We start from the raw sequence: 20,539 nt of genomic DNA on the forward strand, positions 1-20,539 counted from the left end.
AAGTTAAACATGATTGCGGGGGGGGGGGGGGGGATAACTTTGTACTTGGGTATCTTTTTTGTTAAGACGCCTGTGGCCAATTTTTGTATTTTACGTAGAGAATTAGAAGTGGTGTCATTCAAAAGCTCTTAAAAAGTGAATCGACCTGATGTAGTAGAATTTCGCTTACTTTTGGGAGAAAACAAGCTTTGTTTTTTAAAATTATTTTTTCCTGTTTTCACTGTTTGTGTGTGTGTGTGTGAGAGAGAGAGAGAGAGAATGAGTGAGGGCGTTTGTGATTAATTGCTCTCGTAGAGAAGCAATTATTGTAAACGTGTGTGTCTTTTTTATGCAAAATTTGACCGTTTTGACTTTTCGAGTGACTTTTATGCCTTTGACTTTTTGCGTTTCGCGTGATCTAAAATTCTCTCTCAATCACAATTTCAAGCAACTGAACTCAATTGGCGGCAATTTTATACAAAAATCAAATAAGAAGTGTGCCGAAACTGGTGCCATTTTTCACTTAATAATGGTATATGTTAACCTCTAATGTGTAATGTGGTTATTTGAAGCCCACTATTGAACTTCTTAGTCCCATTTAGGCTCCACCCCCCCCCCGACTGAAGCAGGTTGCAATTGATTAGAGCTCCCACTAGTCGTTCGAGAGCAATTCTTCCGACGTTTAGTCGGTTATTTTTAAGTGTGCAAGTGAATGAGAAAATGAGTGAGTGAGTGAGTTGTTAAGTAAGTGAGCATCAGTTTTTAAGTTTGATATTTTGAATAAAGAATAGTTTTTCTCATTGCGATATTTAAATTTTGCAAGTTATTGTGTCTTAAGTTCAGAAGATGTTTTGCTATGTTTTCTTAACCAGTCAATATTTTTAATTATAGCCGTCGTCATCAGCTCTATCATCTGTTTTTTATGTGCTCTCATTTTTTAAAATAGCATTTACTTTTTGTTTTATTCATACCACAATTTTGACTTTTGAATTTGACTAAATCTAAGTGCTTCACTGAAATAGATAAAAAAGTTGAAGCAGCGTTGTTAGTACAGTCAAAGTCAAAAGACTGAAAACAGAAGAAACATTAAAAACGTGCACTAAGAGTTAATGCATCAAGTTAGCAAAAAATATTGTTTAATTAAAATTTTTTAAGCAGAAGTGGTTTCTTAATGAGTTTTGATTGTAGTATCTTTTTCCATATTAAATAACTTTTGCAACTCAAAGAATTCGAGTTAATATGGGCAGCAGTCATTTTTTAAGATATGTATGCGCGTTTTTGACTTCCCCTGTCAACGAGAAGTCAAATTGGCGTGGTGATTGTTGTTACGCTGGAGTATTAAAAAGATTTAAAAGCGAGAACTTTTGAATCTTGATTTTTTTCAAAAACTCTTTTCAAAGTTGGTTGAGAAATTGTTTTTGAAACAGATTTTTTGCACTGGAGAGTGAAATTTTTTACATTTGACTTCATTTTTCGCTGTTTTTTATGGATATTGTTTAATTGCTCTAGACTGATAAGCATGTAAACGTGTTTGTCTTTTATATACAGATTTTTTGCTCGACCGTTTTTGCGCTCTTCTTCAAGAATAGTCTTTGACTTCTCAAGTGACTTCTAGCATTTCTTGATTTTTTGAGTGATTTAAATTGCTCTCACTGCGATATGAAATTTGTTGCTCAAATAAACCCTTTGTTAGAGAGACGATTACAAGCAACTAATAACCGAGTAGTGAATACCTCAGACGACGTGTCGGAAACGGTCTCAGGAGGTCAGGGTTCTAACACTAACTTTGGTAGATTTTTTCGCACCCGTAAAGAAAAATTTCTAGGCTAAAGCCCCTCAATTAAATTGCCCCAGTTTTTGTATCTGTTATTGTTGTTCTGTCTTTGTCTTGCTAATGACAGGTGTCATTATCTCTGTAAGCGATTCTATTTCAGTGTATGGTGTCTTTTTCTTAAAACGGTTTTAACTAATTTGACATGACTCCTTCTCAAAAAACCGATACTTTTTGATAGAAAACCGAATTTTTGACAGACATGATTTGTTCTGTCATGGAACAAATGGCTTCAGCTTGCTGCTAATGGTTTTTATCGGTTTTCTTATTTGTTCTCAAAATTGTTTGTGTGTTTTTTTTATTGTTGCCTGCATTTGTTGTTTACTTTGTAATTAGCCCCTGATTGTTTTTTATATAATTTCGAACGATATATAGAGTTCCATTTGTTGAGTGTATATAAATTTATAGTTCCCTGTTTCAGCAATTTTCACACCACAGAAATGTTAATAAAAGTGATTTTGTGCTGACCTTCTACTTCGTCTTTCTTTTTTGTTCTACAAAGTTAGTTTTTGCCGTCTTACTATACTTTTTTCCAAAGTGATTTTCTTCGACACCATAACTTTGACGTCAGTGTTTTTTTTGCTTTCGAATCGTTTTTTTTTCAAATTTTGAAACGAATGTTTATCTTAGTGTATGTATTAGTTCTCGATTTCCTTGCTGTTGTTCTGAGGAGGAGATCTGTTCATTTGTTTTGTTCAATTCTAATTTGTCGCGTCTTATCTTAAATGGATCTTTGCCGTATTTAATTAGATGTGTTGGCCTTACTTGTGGAAGACTCATATTAACTGAAAATTATTTGCGGGAAGCTTTTATAAACAATGATTTTTGATTACAACAAGTCAGACACTTTACTTTTCTGATTGGTGTTATGAAACTATTTGCCTACAAAGCAACTACAGCTATTTTACGGCAACCTACCAATTATATTCTGGCATGTTCTAATTCTGGACCCTTTGGCTCATGGTAGACATCTACTGAGGCAAATGTCTGGGTTGGAACAGTTTCTATGCATCACACAGGAAACTCCGATTCACCTTGTTTTAATCTTTTGTTTTAACTGTTAAAGTTTGTAACTGTCAAGTATTTATTTTTACTATTCATACTATTCAATTTGACTATAGATATAACCAATACAGATTTAAATCAGCGAACAGGCACAACCACCTACTTTTTAAACAAAAAGTTCTTTATGGGTACATTGAAGACCTGACATCAGTTAGCTTTGTAGTAGTGTGAAATTTTGATGTCACATAATTTTTGTACGGAATCCCTATTAACTGTGCACACTATTTGAGAACGTTTTGGAGTATTCTTTTCACTGTTTTGAGCTATTTTTATTTTTCTTTTGTTTCCAGACCCACTTGCGCCTGATATGTCATCCTTCAGTACCTCCTCAGACAACTTTGATCAAACCAGCTCCTCGATTCGGATCCTTGGTTCCGTTACTAACCTAACTGTAACTTCGGGTGGGTTCGACCAGTACTCCCTGAACGACACGGCGCCCTCTGGAGGAATTGCAGGTGGAGGTCTTTTCGATTTCAATGCAGATATGAACATAACTGGGCTGGACAGTGGCACTGTGTACACTGTGTACCTCGATGGTTATGTGGGCAGTAACTGCAACTTGGCGAGTCAAACTCCTGCTAACATATCCAATCTATGTACAGGTTTGTGTTTAGAGAAGGAACTTTTGTTTCGCTAAATATCTATTAGAGCAACTAACTATAGCTCCATATGATGATTCTATGTCAGCACCATTGTTGAGACCCCACATTCTCTTAATTATTTGCAATCCTCTGCTCTCCACTGAGCCCACTGCTCCACTATGCGAGATCCTTTCTATACTTTCTTATACTGAGCTATCATTTCAAGCTACAACTCATGGTCGCAACTTACTGAAGTGTATACTTACTGACGTGTAGCAATATCCAAAATCGGGAGTGTTTAAAGGAATAATCAGTTTGTGTTGCCCTTCGTTCACCTTTTTTGTCAATAGATCAGCCTACTTGTGTGCGTTTGGCAGAAAATTTTTGGAGTTGATATCTTTTACTTTTATAGTTGATGTCCTGAATACGTTCAGTATTGAAAACGAATACAAGAGAAAAACAAAAACCCAAAACGAGTAGCAGTTGAAGGTTCCTAGTTTTCACACGGGTTCGGTGCCAATAGATATAATAGTTGCAGGGTTCAAATACATTTTTTATTGGATTAATTGTTAGATTTTCATCAGATTTAAGGAAACCTATGTTATTTTAATTTCAGAAAATATTGTTCGATTTGTAAACTTCTAGCATGTAACATTAGCCTTAAAACATATTTTGTCCAATTTTTTTTGAAACATTTTTTGTCAAGAGTTTAAAGAGTTCTTGCAAAGTTTGTGTGCCTTATAACTTATAACTTTTATTTACCAGTTTTTTTTTCATGGCAACGCCAATCCTACATTTTGAGCAAGCAAATTTGCTTGCTGAAGTCAGCTTTGTCCGCTCTGCCATGTTTTAGGCTGGGTTTTATAGGCTTTCACGGACAACAGTCATAGTAAGGGAAACTAGTTCACATTTGCTCAAAAATGAAGGATTTCGTCAGAGATGTCTGCGATTGCGCATTTGATGATACGCGAGAAAGAAGGACAAATTTTCGTAACTATTGTCCGTAAAATTACGTCACTAATATCCACGCTAAGGTGACTACTTTCCGCATTTTTAACGTCACTACTTTCCGCAGTTTGTGGTGTCTTTGTCACTATTTTCCTGGTCGCTATTGTTCGCGACTTTAATGTCATTATTATTCGCAATTAATGTCTCTATTATCTGTGTCTTTGTTATTGGCAACTTTAAAGTCACTAGTATCCGTGTCTTTATTAAACGCAACTAAAGGTCACTATTATTCGCGGCTTATAGTTAGAAATTAGCGTAATTGTTTTTGCTTTTAATTGCTTCAAATTTTGTTTCAGAGAGAAGGGAACTATCGTCCCTAAGTACTGAGGGATTTTTATCAAAATAATCTTAAGAAGAATTCAATCGATGAAGCAAAACAGCTCTTTGGATTTTTATTAACATATATTAACATAATCAAACGGCTAGTTTTATCTCTAAGAAAACAACAATTTCCAATAAATTAACCAAAAGCCTATTTTTATTTATAAAGAAAAACAACACTGATTGATTCATATTAAATTAATCTGACGCTAGTTATAATAAAGTCTAGTTTTTGACGCTGCAATTAGTGTTTGATCCCATTGACTTGATCGCCACTGAGTCTAATTTACTGTCAGATGATCTAAAATAATATAATAATAGCGGTGTATTAATTGCAGCTTATTTTTTGTACTCTTTAATCTAAACGTAAAAAAATGCGAACGAAGCTGACAAATTGCTGTCATTAAATTTGTAATTTATAGATTAATCAGTGGCCGCCAACCAAATTGAGAGCGCAGCATAAAATTATATTTGTATTTATGGAATAATCATGCTCAAAATTGCTGACATTGATGACGATTCCGCTGCGCACAAATTGCGGACATTTGTGACAAAAAGCGTAATTTTTCGCGATCAGGGACGGAATTCTGTAACTTTTGTCCGCAGCCTTGTCGCTGTTGTCCACAATTTAACCAACTTTATCCCACAAAATTTTGTCACTCGTGTTCTAAACTTGTAGGATTGGCGACGTAATGATTGAATTTTATATAAATTTTACGAAATAAATTTTATATAATTTTTTTCAGCTCCGAGCGCGCCTAATGTTACCGTTGCATCCGCGACAGACTCCTCTGCAACCATCTTGGCTTCCTCTGCCAACGTTACCAAAGAAGCTGGTGCTCCCGCGGGGGAGTCCTTCGACAAGTACCAGGTCATTGAAGTCAATGGAGTTGCAGTATCTTCTCCTACAGCTTATGCTGTCAATGTCGACTCTCCTGTTCCGTTTAGTTCTGTCCAATCTGGCACAGCATATAACATGACAGTGCAGTCGATCAAGAAGGAGAGTTGTATCAATGGAGGATCTGGCGGGATCGAAGGGGACACTGCAACATTCACCTTTTGCACAAGTAAGATAATCAACCACTACCGGTCGTCTTCAAATATAATCTGGCCTTTACGAGATTGTAACCAAAATCCGTTAGAAAAAAGTTAACCATCAGAATTTTGTACCGCCGACATAATTACACTAGTTCAGAAATCATCGTTGGCAAACGTAACAAAATCGTCAGTACGTTTGGTTTTAGTTAGACAAAAACCAAACATACCAACAATTTCTGACGTTCGTAGTCGAACATACCGAATATACGGAACCGAGCATAACGATGATTATCGTACGTGTAAAACCAAACATAACCGAACATTTCTTGCGTCGTTTTTGTTCGGTCTTTTAGACTAGGTTAATTTTTTTCTCCAATTCAAATTGTAGCAAATGTGTTAGTCCTGTTGGTCTTTAATAATTTTCCGTCTTTCAGTCTGACTGTTTTTGTCTGGCCAGAGAATTTGCGTGACTTTTTTTCTTGAGAAACGTGATAAATTGTTATATCCCGGGGGCATTACGTCACTGAGAAGTTTTTAAGAACCTTGCTGGTCTTTTAGCTTGGAGTTCACCGCTACTGCTTAGGAGAGTTATGTTCACGGCGTGAAGGGAAATTTTTGAGCGTTTGAACCCCTCACTCGTCTTTGCCTCCTGAACCCCTGCAAGAGATTCTACTGTATAGTCTTGGCTTCACGGTATCAAGGGCCATTTTAGTTGGTTCTGACGTTCCCCGCTAATGCACCGCCCCAGGTTTCTGCCCGATTTTTTGGCCACGTTCTGCAGTTTTCTTCACCGGCTTTTACCGAGTCAGGCTATTCTACCTAAGCCTAAAGTAGTTGCAACAGCCAAAACCCGTATTTGACAAATTCATCCGAGGTTAATGGGTTAGGTTTAACGGCTAAAAAAAAATTTGTAGCAATTATTTGACTCCTGTTAGTTTTATCATTGCAATTTTTACTTGATCGATTTTTTGTCTGACAAATTAATTTTTCCTGTGACTATTTTCAAAAAGCTTTTTGAAGTGAGATAATGGTGTTTAAACTGATTTGCGTTTTTTTTAATGTGTGGCAATATGACTTCTGTTTTTGCTGTATTTCTTTTCATTTTCTTTACGAATACTTTTAAAAGGCGACACTTATGTTCTAGTAATACATAGTTGCCTTTGTTTAAACACCTTAAAAGGTTATTTTTGTTTCGTGTTACCCAATTAATTCAATTGGACTTCATATTTTCTTTCCATTATTAGATAGTGCAATAGACGTCGAAGACTTCAAGTTTTAGTGCGTGCTTCATCGACTTTGATGCCACTTATTATCAATGACAATCGTGAAAAACATTTTTGCCAGATGTCGGTTATGTTGTCCTTTTATTTTGTCTGTAGTTGTTTTCTCCAAAGTTGATTTTTAGCATCAACACACCTATTTGTGAAAATTTTTTGAGGTTGACGTTGTTGGGAAAAATAACTTCAATAATAAAATGGAATGTATTTTTTTGTTTCCTTTCGCGGACGTCTTGTTTTGTTTGTTATCGGTGGCCACTCTTTTCAGCGGGCTGATATCATTGTCTTCATTTGCTTCAATTCTGTGAATTGTAAATCAGGATTGGTAATGCTATGTTTTTTATTTCCCTAACGGGATTTTGTTGCGACCGTATGACAAGACAATCAAATTAAATTGGCGTGTCCTTCTAATTTAAGGTTCTTGGAGGGCAGCTAATAGAAGCAGCTATAATTTGAACGGATTCTTAATCAAAATATAACATCTCAGCATTAAAAAAAGAAATTTCTTGGTCTGTTTCGTTTACTATTGTTTTTGAAATTGGAGATCCACGAAGCTATTGCGGCTGTTTTCTGGCAATCTTCCAGCTCTGTTTACCATATTTTAGATTTCTGTTGTGTAGTTTGTTTTATTTGTACTAGATTGAAATATGAACGAAATATGGCCTTAGAACTAATTAATGAAGAATATAAATATCCAGATTTTGCTGGATTATCAAGGCTTTAATAAATGTTAAGTCACGTGTGAATGATGGAGCGCAATAAGCACATTACAATATTCCTTTGTTGTGCATGTTTATGTTGCTGCCGGCGATATTTTTATCATAACAACTTTGAACTTTTTAAAATCTGAGCATCGTTAGTTTCAAATAGCTCTTTCTAACTATGTTTTTCTATCTATTGTTGTGAATTGATCTAGTTATCAGATTATTAGATTTTGTTTTTTTTGCGAAAAATTGAGCAGTTATATTTTTTGTTCGGATTTTTTGTTTTGTTATTGTTTTTTAAACCGTTTTTCTTTTTTCATTATTTTCCTTTCTAAGCCATATTAGGCTCTTTTAGATGTAACCCGTAATAGGCAGATGCTAGGTGGATTGTATGCAACAGTGTGTGCACGCCGCCGTATTGCATTTTTTGCCGATTTAATTTCAGCAGATTTTGTCTAAATATTTTTTCTGATGTCGGGTTTACTTCTAATATACACATGCAAATTAGACCTCTAACTTTTACAGGGATAAAATTTCCGGATCCTTTACCACCTTACTTGTATTAGTGTGCATATTCCTTTAGATCCCACATGCAAGTGCTATTTTAGCTCACAGTAACAAAACAGCATAAACGTGCGATATGGTGATCATAAACAAGCACAGAACACCCATCCCGAAAAAAAACAATAGATTTCTCCTCATTCCACTGGTTATCTTTTATTTCAGGTCCAGCGGCGCCAACTGTAACAGTGCACTCAACAACTGGATACTATGAGACCAAAGTTACGATCGAGAACATAACTTCAAGTCAGGGAAGCGTCGATTACTTCGATGCTTATATAACTCCGGAACCTACTGCGGCAGGCTTCTCAAACCAAACATCCGTAGACATAGCTACTGCCTCAAACTATGATTACGATAATTTGGATGCAGGCAGCGAGTACACACTTACAGTGACCGTCACCAAAAATTCCACTGATTGTGGAATTACACAATCTAGTGATTTGACGAGTGCTGCGACCACGGCAACTGTTTGCACAGGTAAAATCGAGTTACCTGTGATATGTTAACCTCTGAAGAAAGTTATTGAGAACTGTTTGTTTTCCCGGTAGATTTGAAACCAAAATAATTGATTTTTTATCCCAGCCTATTGCGAGAATGAACAGTATGTTTACATAGGTTTTTTTTGTTCATTCAATTTTGTTTAAAAGTTTTTTAACGTGCTCCTTTTTCTTTTGACTATTAAATTACTTTCTTAAACTATATAGTAACTTGCAGATGATTTTTTAGTTTTATATGCCAGAAACGTTATCCAAAGGAACAACATTGGTACTCTTGATGTACAAGACAGCTATTGAGAAAGCTAGTAAGAAAATATTTCGTGTGGGTTTCAGATATATTGATCAAGTTTTTTGTGTGCAAGTTAGAGCCTCTATATCACAGACTATTTGATTCCACAGAAAAAACAGCACGTTTTTTAATTGTTTGACTAAAGAAAGAGAAATATCTAATGTTTCTTCTTAATACCGCACAGCGATAGCTGGGGCTATTATTATTGGCCTTCTCTTTGTTTTTACAATTCAAAGAATTTGAATTGTATTGGGGCGCTGTCTTTTTTTAAGTTCTGTTCACACATTTTCATGATTCTTGAAGTCAAATTGGAGTAGTGATTTTGGTCACACCGAAACAGGAAATGGAGCGAAAAAGCGAGTAGTTTTGCGGCCAAAGATTTTTCCCTCTAATTTTATAGAGTGAGAAAATGGTGTTTGCACAAAAATTCGCTTTCTCGCTAGTGGTTTTTTGCTCACATGTGGCAATTTCACTTGATGTTTACAGTTTTTTCAATTTTTTGGATTGGATTTTTTTTCTAGATGGTTTTCCCAATCCTTTCATATTTCATTCTAAGCCTAGTTTTTTGTTTGAACAAAATATTCATTTCTCGCAAGTGGTTTTTTGTTCACATGCGACATTTTGACATTGATTTTCAGTTTTTGTTTATTTTTTGATCTGATTTTTTTAGAAATGGTTTTTTTTTCAAATTCACTCATAGTCCCTTCTAGGTCTAGTTTTTTGTTTTGCCAATGAAAATTTTTTGAATTGTACCTCAGGTCATGTCCTGCTATGTTTTTATTTCGTCGTCAAGATTTTTGTTACGACCATATGACGTCACAACCACTTTTTGTTCATTCGTTCACGCAATTTCAACTGAAATGCGTGCTTGACGTCATTTTTCACTCTTAATGGAGGTAGTTTTTTCTTCATTCGCGTGATTAAAATTTTGGTCACACGTGACTTACCTCACTCTCAGAAATGACTTCCTCTTTTTGAAATTGACTTTTCTTTACTTCAATTCAAAGAGATAAGGTCATGTGAATGTGTGTCACTCTAAATGAAGGTTATTTGAGAGCAGCTAATAGAGGCAGCAAAAACTTATAAAGATTTTTAATCAAAATATATCATCTCAGCTTTCAATGAAAAGACTAACTTTTTGGTCTGTCTTTTACTGTTTTTTTTTTTGAGACTGCAGATCTACGAAGCTTTTGCGGCTATTTTCTGTCAATCTGCCAGCTATGTTTTCAATTCTTAGTTTTTTTTTCAATTCTTATTTATTTTTTTTTGTTGCTGATTGTTTAAGCTACTGTCAAATTTAAGATTATCATTGGCCTCAGCCTAACTAACACTTCTTGCAGTCATCAGAACGTGTGTTAGATGATGAAAAAGCGGCCGCCATGATTTCGCTTTAATTAAAAATAAAGATCAGGAAAAGTATTTTTTACAAAAACAGAAAATCATTTTTTCTTGCAAACTTTGCGAAATTTTTCTTTATGTTGTGAGCGTGGTTGTTTATTTAATTGACAGTAAGTTAACAATCCTTGAACATTCAGAGTCATAACAGAAAACGCATTCAGTTGAAAGAGGGGGAAATATATTTTTTAAAAAACTTCCTTGACTTCGGATTTAAGTTTACTATGATTTTTGCACCGTTTAGTTGACTTATATTTTTTAGGCAGATCAGAAAGAAATTTTATAGGTATCTGTTATAAGTTTTAACTTCAAATAAATAAAACTGGTAAATTTTTTTTCATGAGGCTGAAAAATTTTGTTTTTTTTTTGTAAATCATTGCAATATACCAAGCAAAAGAATGTCCTTCAGTTAAATAGGGGTTCTATTTTACTAAGATTCAGCTTAATTGACATCATATGGGACATTTTAACAAGAGAAACTGAAAAACTCCGCGTTAACCCCGCGTTAAATACTTGATCTCAAAAATCTCAGTACTTCAATTAAAAAATATTCAAAATATTCATTTTAAATTTTTCATTTTGTTCACGGTGATTTCAAGGTTTTTTGTTTCGTTTGATGTAAACTGTGCAAAATTTAAGTTTCCTGAGTGTCGTACTATTATTTAAGACGAGCCCGAAATAAAGCCCTGTTGCAATAAAATACAAAGTTTGACAAATTCTTTGAATAAGATTTGATGATTTCTTGTTTTTCGGTGGATTCCCAAATGGATGAGTATAATCAGTTCATCAGTCCAGCTTATTTTATATGGGAAAAAAGTAGAATTGTGAAAAAATCATTTGATACGTTGGTTTTTTTTTGAGTTTTTAAGCTTATCATTTAAATCATATCTGGTCACCTAATTTCTTGCTTCATCGAGTTTGTAGGCTAATCGCAGCAACTTGTTTAGCAAATTACTTTCTATGTTTGTTCACGATTAATTATTTTTGCCGCTGTTTGTTCTGGATGATCTTTAAGTTTCGGTGAATTTTTGTTCTTTTTACATAGCAAAATTATTGTCAATGGATTTGGTTTTACGTGTGGTAATTTTTTTTTATCAAAGTAAGGGTTCTATAAGGGTTCTCAATTGAGCTGCAAAACTGATAGTCCGAAGAATTTTTTCTCTCCGAGCAAAGATTGCTTTTCTAAAAACTTGTTCAAACTATGTAGCTATATTAGAACAGGTAACTGTGATTAGTTAACTGCAAAACGCGACCATTAAACCATGAGTACTGATTAATTGTAGCAGTCATCCAGTCGTTACGTATGCTTTTGCATAAAATCCTAAAGGCCAACACTTTAAAGGTGTCTTTTGCCTTCCTTTGTTTTCCACATTTTTTTGTATTCATAGGTTTTTGCGAACATACCTGTTTTTGCTTCTATAAAAACACGGACCACCCCACTACAGATGCGGCTAGCAGTATAATCGATAGCTACAAATATATTGCGCCATTAATATCTCGGGTCGAGGTTTGGCGGTGAATTTTCGTAAGAAATGCGGTGAAAAAAAAATAATTTTCACCGCGTATTTCTTACATCTTTTTGCGGTGAATGCGGTGAATTATTTTTTTTCACCGCGTTCTCAGTATTCTTACGAAAGAGAATCGTCCCTACATGGTTTCGAACCTCTGACCTCCTGCATGCCTTCCAATGCTTATTCCACTGCGCCAACTGTCACTTACTTGTTTGTAATTTCTTGTGAATTTAAATCAGATTGAGTAAACTTTGGAAACCATATGCGGTGAATTTTTGTAAGAAATGCGGTGAAATGTGGTGAATTATTTTTTTTCACCGCATCTAGCGGTGAGAAAAAATAATTCACCGCTTGAGAGAAAGCGGTGAATTATTTTTTTTCACCGCATTCACCGCATTCACCGCATTTCTTACATTAATTTGCCATAATAGTCTATGCGGTGAATTTTTGTAAGAAATGCGGTGAATTTGGTGGTGAATGTTTGTAAGAAATGCGGTGAAAAGCGGTGAATTATTTTTTTTCATCGCATTCACCGCAATCACCGCATTTCTTACGAAAATTTACCGCATTCACCGCATTTCTTACGAAAATTTACCCAAAAACCTCGACCCGGGATAGGTAGCCGCATTCTAATCAGGAAACGGTATTTGTGCCCCATATTTAAGCATACATGTATGCAACTCAACTGTGTACTTGAGCTCCTTAGACGCTTTGCTTTCTGTCGATCAATGAAAAAAATGTGTTTTAGCCCCGCTACCTCCTGATTTGTCGAGCGTGGACATCCAGGCCTCAAATGGATCCAATAACGCCAGCATCGTCGTCAATGCCAGTCCTTCATCTCCGATCACAACAACCCCATCTGGCGGAGTCCTGGATGGCTATGAAATCATGGATGTTACTCTCAGCTCTGATAGTTCTTCAGTTTCCTTCACAGGATCGCCGTCTGCAAATGTGACAAACAGTTCTTCACTTACTATCAATTTGCCCTATTTGGGAACATCTTACGACCTCAGCTTTGCGTCTTTCACAACAAGACACTGCAGCAACGCTTATATTCGCTCCGAGGGGAGGACTAATATCACTAGGTGCACCGGTATGTATTGGATCCATTTGAGATAGATATTTGATCTTATTATATCTTATGGTTAAGTCCAAATAAGTAGGAGTTTTCAGTGTTCTACGGAAATGTAGCTTAATGTATAGCGAATTCGGTGGCGGTCAAGCAAGCCGATAGGCAAGCAAGCCGAATTTTGAAAATGAGGTCAAGTAACCCGAAAAATTTTCGGATACCCGTATTTTAAGTTGCCCCTGGCGGGCCGGTAGGCCTTCGCCGCAATAACCGGCCCGCTACTTCCGGAATACATCCCACAGCGGATGAGAGGCATGGCCATGGACAGCGGTCTGCTGAGGCCCGTACCCACTAGATGTCTAAAAATTGACGCATTTTTGGAATACATTATGCACTATAATACTACGCGCAGTATTGATTGTAACGGCTGACAATTTATTACTTCTGATAGATTACATAACTATTACATAACTTTCGGCTTGCTTTTCTGTCGGCTTGCTTGCCTATCGGCTTACTTTGCATTCGCCAGCGAATTCTGCTTTTCCAAATTACTCACGCCATTAAGCGTGAGGCTAAAGAAATGTTTTCGATCATTGTGTCTTCAAATTATCTGTGCGTTGAAATTTTCAAATCTATAGTTAGTCCAATAAAGTTGCGACCTATCTAACGATTCAAAGGTCAATGTTCAGTTTGCTGAGATCGTCACTTCGTTGTTCATTTGAATGTCGGGAGTTTTCTAACGGGTCCTTGCGTTTCTTCTTTTTGGATGTTATTAAGACGTTCTCCTTTTTACAATCAAAGATTTTATCAAATTGTATTGGTGCACAGTCTGCTTGACTTGTCGAGGAAAGGTGACATATTTTTACGCCTCGAAGAGACGTTATAGTTTTCAGTTCTCTTGATAAATGAGCTAGCAACAAAGTTTAGGGAGTGATTTAAGTTCGGAAAGTTGTTTTGCTGAACAAATTCGATACGCGGAGAAAAAAACAGAGCGGTTATTGTGTTCATCCGTTCTTTCAAAACAGCGTAAATGTAGGTGTAAATTTTTGATAGGTGAGAGAATTTTTTGATCAATTGGGTCTTTTTCAACTTTTTTTGCTAGTTATCAGTTTTTATGTTGTCTTGAAGGTCTTCATATACTAAAGTAGTATTATTCGGGTTGTTTCAATAGCATTTTGAATTTTTGGTAATTAAAGTCAGTGTTATGGATTTTTGGGCTAATTTACCGATATTTTTAATGTTTTGTTACTTTTATTGTTGACGGCGTTGCAGCCAAATTTTCCTAGATGACTTCTATTACACTTGACGAATTTAGGTTATTATGTTGTTTGCATTCATGCACTCTGCCAAAAAGTGTTGGTTTTGGAAATTTCAGGCAAAGACAAATTCGAGTTTTTTTCGTCAAATGCCCCACGTGGTGGAAACATGTGTTTAGTTCAGTCTGCGATTTAGAAGCAGAGAAAATTTTTCGAGTGGTTTTTGATTATAAGTTAATTTGAGAAAATGCGACAAAGCCGAGGGTGAACAAATTTTCTGCTAAGTGAGCAAATGCGGTTTTTCGATCATAGGCGGTTTTTTAAGTTGTTTTCTGAAATAGTTTTCTATCGCATTTTCCAAACCGGTTTTCTTATAACTTTTGCACGCATTTGCACGCAGTGGACCTCGTTTACCTATTTTAAGAATTGATTAACTTTAGGATGAATATTCCACTTATTTGTCATATGGCCGTTTTTGACGCAGATTTTGTTTGTTTTTCAATTACCACCCATTGTCTATAGAGAGTTTCCTGGTATTAGTTGTTCTTTCTGGTAGCTTAAGTGAGCTTTTCGCTTGATGGGAGCAGTCAGTTTTTGTCTTTGATTCCGAAAGTTGATTAAAATAAAAGTTAATAAAATTATTTCTGTACAATTTCTTATCTAGACATATTTTGAGCACCTTTTGAAGAGAAGTCTGAATGTGGTTGCTGTCTAAAAGTTTTAATTTGAATAATTTAATTTTTTAATGCTTTTTTGCTCATTTTGATTTTTAGTCTCGTGTTTCTTGTTTTTAGCGTGTCGGATAACGCATTAGTATTTACTTTTTGCGAACACATGGTATCAAAAAGTTGTTTGGAAGAAGTTTTGAAATGTCACATCTTATTGCGGCTGAGCTTAACAACTCAGAAATCAAATTGAATAGCGCTTCAAAGTCATTTCAAGCCTTAAAGCTAGGATAGTGTGACAAGCGAATTTTAATGCTACATTCTATCGAAGCCAAACGGATTTGGTCATTTTGTTCAACTTTTATATTTAGCAACTATTATTAGAACACAATCGTCATTCATGAAGTCAAACTATAACTCAAACTCGAACTACCTCAACAACCAGCAAAACAATACTACGACTTAACAGTATTGCATCAGATTCTTTGCAATTGGATTGCGAATCAAACTGTTATTGATACAGAATATTCGACAAAACTTCTACATGGTTAACAGATTTCCCATGAGATCAAATTTACACTGAAAAAGTGACGTTATGGAAATGTGTTCACATTCTGTCGACATCATTATCGACAACCAATCAACAGTTGAATTTGACTTGTAAATCCACGTGACTAGCAGCATAAAAGGAGCTTGAAAAACAACCAAAAATCAGAAGAAACTTGTTAATTTTGTCTTATTAAACTGACATACAGTGCGTATTGAAGCACACTCTCTTGAGCGATAAATTGCTTGTTATCGTGTTTTGTTTCTGTAGATCATATTAGTGATTGTACAGTTTTAACTTTACTTTGACTTGTGAAAAGAGAATTAACTTTGATATTCTCAAAACTTTCTTTCTGAGGAACGAAGTTCCTAAGTAAGAGAAACTTTGTGCAAAGCATAAAGTCAGTTTCTCTTACTGGCTTTAACGAAGCCTACTCTAGTGCAACATTGGTGTTATTGAAACCAATAGAGAGACTTGCTAACTTTGAATTTTAAAAAATATTATTATTAACTGGTAAGACAGCCCGTTTAACAACTGCTAACTGCAGCAGGTTGAAACTTTGCATTGTTATAGCCAAGTTATTGGGCTACAATTTGTAGGAACGGGAATTCCTAAATTGGGTTTATAATTTGAGTTATTAACAAAAAACTCAACAAAAATTTGATTGTTTCAATTTGAGTTATTTTGTTATTCTGAGAGAAACAAGTTTGTCATACAGCAAAGCTGAGCGATTAGTTATCAGGAGTAATTGAGCAACAAGTAATGCAACGGTATTCTACAGTATAGCGGATAATACAGTTCACAAAAGTTAACTGCAAAAACACAATATCCGGACAGATTTGAAACCGCTGAAACGAACTGGGCGGTGTAAAGTTTTCCTTGACTTTGATAGGAGAGCAGCCGTTACATTTGGTCCGCCGACCCGGACAGTGGAAGGCAAACTGCTGTCCAATCTGATGAAGAGAGTGCCGAAGGCGCACCCCAAAGAGAATCAAATAAATCAACAGCGCAACACCAGTGAGGCAGAGCGAAAGTTCCGAGTGCACTTCACAAATTACGTTGAAGAACTAACCTCGCTTAAAAGGAGCAAGCAAAGCAAAAGGCAATCAGGCAATCCTAACACAATCAGCAGAGAGGAGCTTCAATCAACAGCACAACGGTACGACAAGAAGTTCCAAGATTTATTAGAAGAAGTCAACACCAAAACAGGGATTGGCTACGAAATTATTGAAGATTCAGATCGACCCAACAAACTAAAGGTCCTCTATCAACAGACTGTCCACCTCCTAGAAGAAGAAATACCCAAGCAACTGCAGCGTCGAAACAAGCTTGTGCCCTACCAAACAAATTTCGTAGAAGAACATCTGAAAGAAGCAAGGAAGTGCAAAGCAAGTTTGGACTATCATTGGCTTTCATATATAAGCAAAGGCACGCAACCAGCAATGAATGCTGAGCAAAGCAACGCAACCCAAGCAGTGAACGACAGCGAGAGCAATAACCACTACCCAACGGACAGCCCAGCTGCTCAAACAGTGCAAAATGGAGCAACAGCAAGTGGCCAAGAGACGGAGAATGTTTCGGAAACATCTTCGGCAAAGCAAAGGCGAGAGGAAAGGATGAAGAAATTCGATATCGAATTCGAAACCAAGATGCGACTGGAGCAGGCACGGTTCGAGCGGAGGAAGCTAGAGCTAGAAATGCAAATGAAGGAACTGGAAACCAAGCATCAACTGCTGGAGGAAGAGCGTGAGCTAGAGCGCAAAGTGAAGAGAACAGCATTAGAGAACGATGATGCTCGTTCCCAATCAACTGGTGCTCGCGACAAATCACCCTTCATTTGGACCCCCAAGAAAAGAGATGTCTCTGACTGGGCCAGCAGAATCGACAACCTTCTAACACCAGATCGATCAACAGCTCGCTTCGAAGTAACCCCTGAAGTGAACAGGCAAAGTCTCTTCTCACGATATTGCAGTTCACGAGACCGTTCTTCTAGTGTTGAAGACCGGGACGTTTCCCCCAGAGCTGGTCGACTACAACACAACATTGGGTACGCAGGTAGCAGTAACCTACCAAAGCTGAAGTTGAACAACTTCGACGGGAACCCTCTCGAATGGCCGGAGTGGTCTAGTATGTTCATTGCTACAGTGGATCAACGACCAATACCAGACTCAGAGAAGATGAGCCATCTGAAAACTCTGCTGACAGGCAAGGCAAGGTCAGCAATCTCTGGAATGGGCTATTCTGGACAGTTCTATGGTGCTGCATGGAGCATTCTGGAGAGGAAATTTGGAAGGCCTCATGTGATCATTGATGCACAACTGGAGAGTCTTCGCAAAGCAAGTCAGGTGAAACCTCACGACTCAACAGGTCTGATCAGTTTCTCAGTTATTGTTTCGAACTTTGTGAATGTGCTCAAAGAGTACAAGCAGATTGGTGATCTGCAATCAAGCTCGACACTCTATATGGCAGTAGATAAACTACCCCAAGTTCTCAAAGAGAAGTGGTGGTTCTATGTTGATGATAAAGATGAAGATTGGCCTGATCTGATTATGTTTGAAAAGTGGCTATCTAGGATAGCATTCGTGCACGAAGGGTTTTCAGCTTTCAAGGGAGAGCGAAGAGAAGAAGACCGAAGAAGCACAAATAGAGACAAACGGTTCTCGAAAACATCGAACTTCAGTGCAAGTTCCAACGTGAAAGAAACGAAGCAAACGCAAAGTGATCACTGTCCGCTAGCTGATGGCACTCATAAAATATGGAACTGTCCACTATTCAGGAATATGAGTGTGAATGATCGGTACGCAGCAGTGAGAAAGCAACGCTTATGTTACGGATGTCTAGGCAAAGGACATGCAATCAAAGATTGTAAAGTCAATGCGTGCGGCATCAATGGATGCATCAAGAAGCACAACCGATTGCTACACTCAGAAAACCAAATGGACGAGGGCAATCATGCAGTCAACGTAAGCGCAGCAACAATCAACCAGAGTAACGAAGTTACTAGCTTTCTTCAGATAGTTCCTGTCTCAATACAGAGCGGTGGCAACAGGCTGAACACATATGCTTTCCTCGATAGTGGATCAACGGTTTCATTCATCGATCAAAGTTGGCAAGAGAAGTTACGAGCCCAAGGCACCGATGTGACGCTCAACATAGCTGGCATACACGGAACAAAGGATCTGAAGACAGAAAAGGTTCCTCTCAAAATAAAGGGACTACATTCAAAGGTGCATTCAATCGAAGCGTTTGCACACCCGTCAATCTCCTTGGGAAACACAAAATACAACTACAACAAGCTGAAGCAAAGCTTCAATCACTTGAGTGTTCTACACAACAAAAGCTTCAACTTGATGGAAGTTGGCATCATCCTTGGTCAAGATGCTTATGAGCTACAACGCCCATTGGACTATAAGATAGGAACACGAAGTGAACCTTTCGCCGTTCTAACAGAGCTAGGATGGGTAGTCAGTGGACCCATGACGGGCAAAAGAAGACAAAATGTTTGTCATTTCGCCTTCACTGAAGATGTGAAAGTGGCTGAGAATATCCAAACCTGGTGGGACATAGAAACCTATGCTTCCAAAATCAACGTCGTCAGTCAGTCAAAAAGGGAACTGCAGGCACAAAAGATGCTAGAGAGTACGACAAAGTTCACAGGCGAGCGGTACGAAGTGGGAATGCTGTGGAGCGAACCAGAGCCAAACCTACCGAACAACTACAGCTCAGCCCTGGGTCAGCTTTACTCACTGGAGCGAAGATTCCAAAGGGACCCAAACTTGAAGAGTTTGTATCAACAGTCAATAGATACAGACGTAGAAAAAGGATTCGTAAAGATATTGAAGGAGTCCGAAGTGAAAGGCACCTTCGGGAAAGAATGGTATTTGCCCCACCATCCAGTGCTAAACCGGAACAAGCCGGGCAAAGTAAGACGTGTATGCAAAGCCGCATCAAAGTACAAAGAAGTATGCCTAAATGATAAGCTACTAGCAGGACCTGATCTGCTACATGGGTTAATTGGAACAATATTCAGATTCCGTGAAGGACCAATAGACCTAACAGCCGACATCGAATCGATGTTTCTACAAGTGCAAGTTCCCGAACAGGATAGAAGTTGCTTGAGGTTCATATGGCGTCCAAGAACTAACGAACCTGTTCAGATATACGAATATCAGCGTCACGTGTTTGGAGCTAAGAGTTCTCCAACTTGTGCAAACTATGCTCTCAAGCGAGTGCGACTGGACAACGAAAAAGAGTATCCGATTGCAGCAAAGGCAATACAAAACAACTTCTACATGGACGATTTCATCAAATCAGTAGAAACCCCGGAAGAGGCAATTGAAGTCTTCAATCAACTACAACCTCTTCTCTCACGACATGGATTTGAACTGAAGAAGTGGATAAGCAACAATGATGCAGTTACCGAAGCAATCCCAGAAGACTTGAAGTCAATCAGCAACACAAGGCAAGTCGAAGTGGAACCCAGTACGGAGGGGTCTTCAGTGCTAGGACTACAATGGACCGTTACTGATGATAGCCTTCAAGTATGCAGAGGTACAAACAAGGAAGTTGAAGCACCTATAACCCAGAGGAAGATCCTGTCACTGGTATCTTCAGTATTCGACCCGATCGGATTGTTTGCTCCGTTCAGTGTTCATATGAGACGACTTCTGAAAGGCATCTGGACTAAGAATGGACAACATTGGGACAACGAAGTGGAGCCTAGTGAAGAAGAAGAATTCCTGAGATGGAAAGAACAACTTCCAATAGTGGCTGAAACAAGTATCGATAGAAGGTACTTCAACAGAGAGAGGGATAAAGCCGAACTTCATGTGTTTGCTGACGCATCTGAAGACACGATGTGTGCAGTGGCTTATCTACGTTCACAACCAAAAGAATACTCAGCTGACTTAGCATTTGTCATTGGAAAATGCAGAGTGGCACC

The 20,539-nt window shown here is 37.4% G+C and overlaps 1 protein-coding gene across 1 annotated transcript in view; it reads left to right on the plus strand.

Moving 5' to 3' along the window:
• LOC142341300 (uncharacterized) overlaps positions 1–20,539 on the plus strand; it is a 146,057-nt gene that overhangs the window by 53,673 nt on the left and 71,845 nt on the right. The window contains exons 14-17 of the mRNA XM_075392222.1: positions 3,166–3,477; positions 5,532–5,852; positions 8,531–8,845; positions 12,809–13,153. Coding sequence (XP_075248337.1) covers positions 3,166–3,477; positions 5,532–5,852; positions 8,531–8,845; positions 12,809–13,153 — 1,293 coding nt within the window. The remainder of the gene's footprint in view (positions 1–3,165; positions 3,478–5,531; positions 5,853–8,530; positions 8,846–12,808; positions 13,154–20,539) is intronic.

Source organism: Convolutriloba macropyga, chromosome 6 (assembly GCF_964194025.1).
Source record: "Convolutriloba macropyga chromosome 6, txConMacr16.3, whole genome shotgun sequence".
Taxonomy (NCBI): domain Eukaryota; kingdom Metazoa; phylum Xenacoelomorpha; order Acoela; family Convolutidae; genus Convolutriloba; species Convolutriloba macropyga.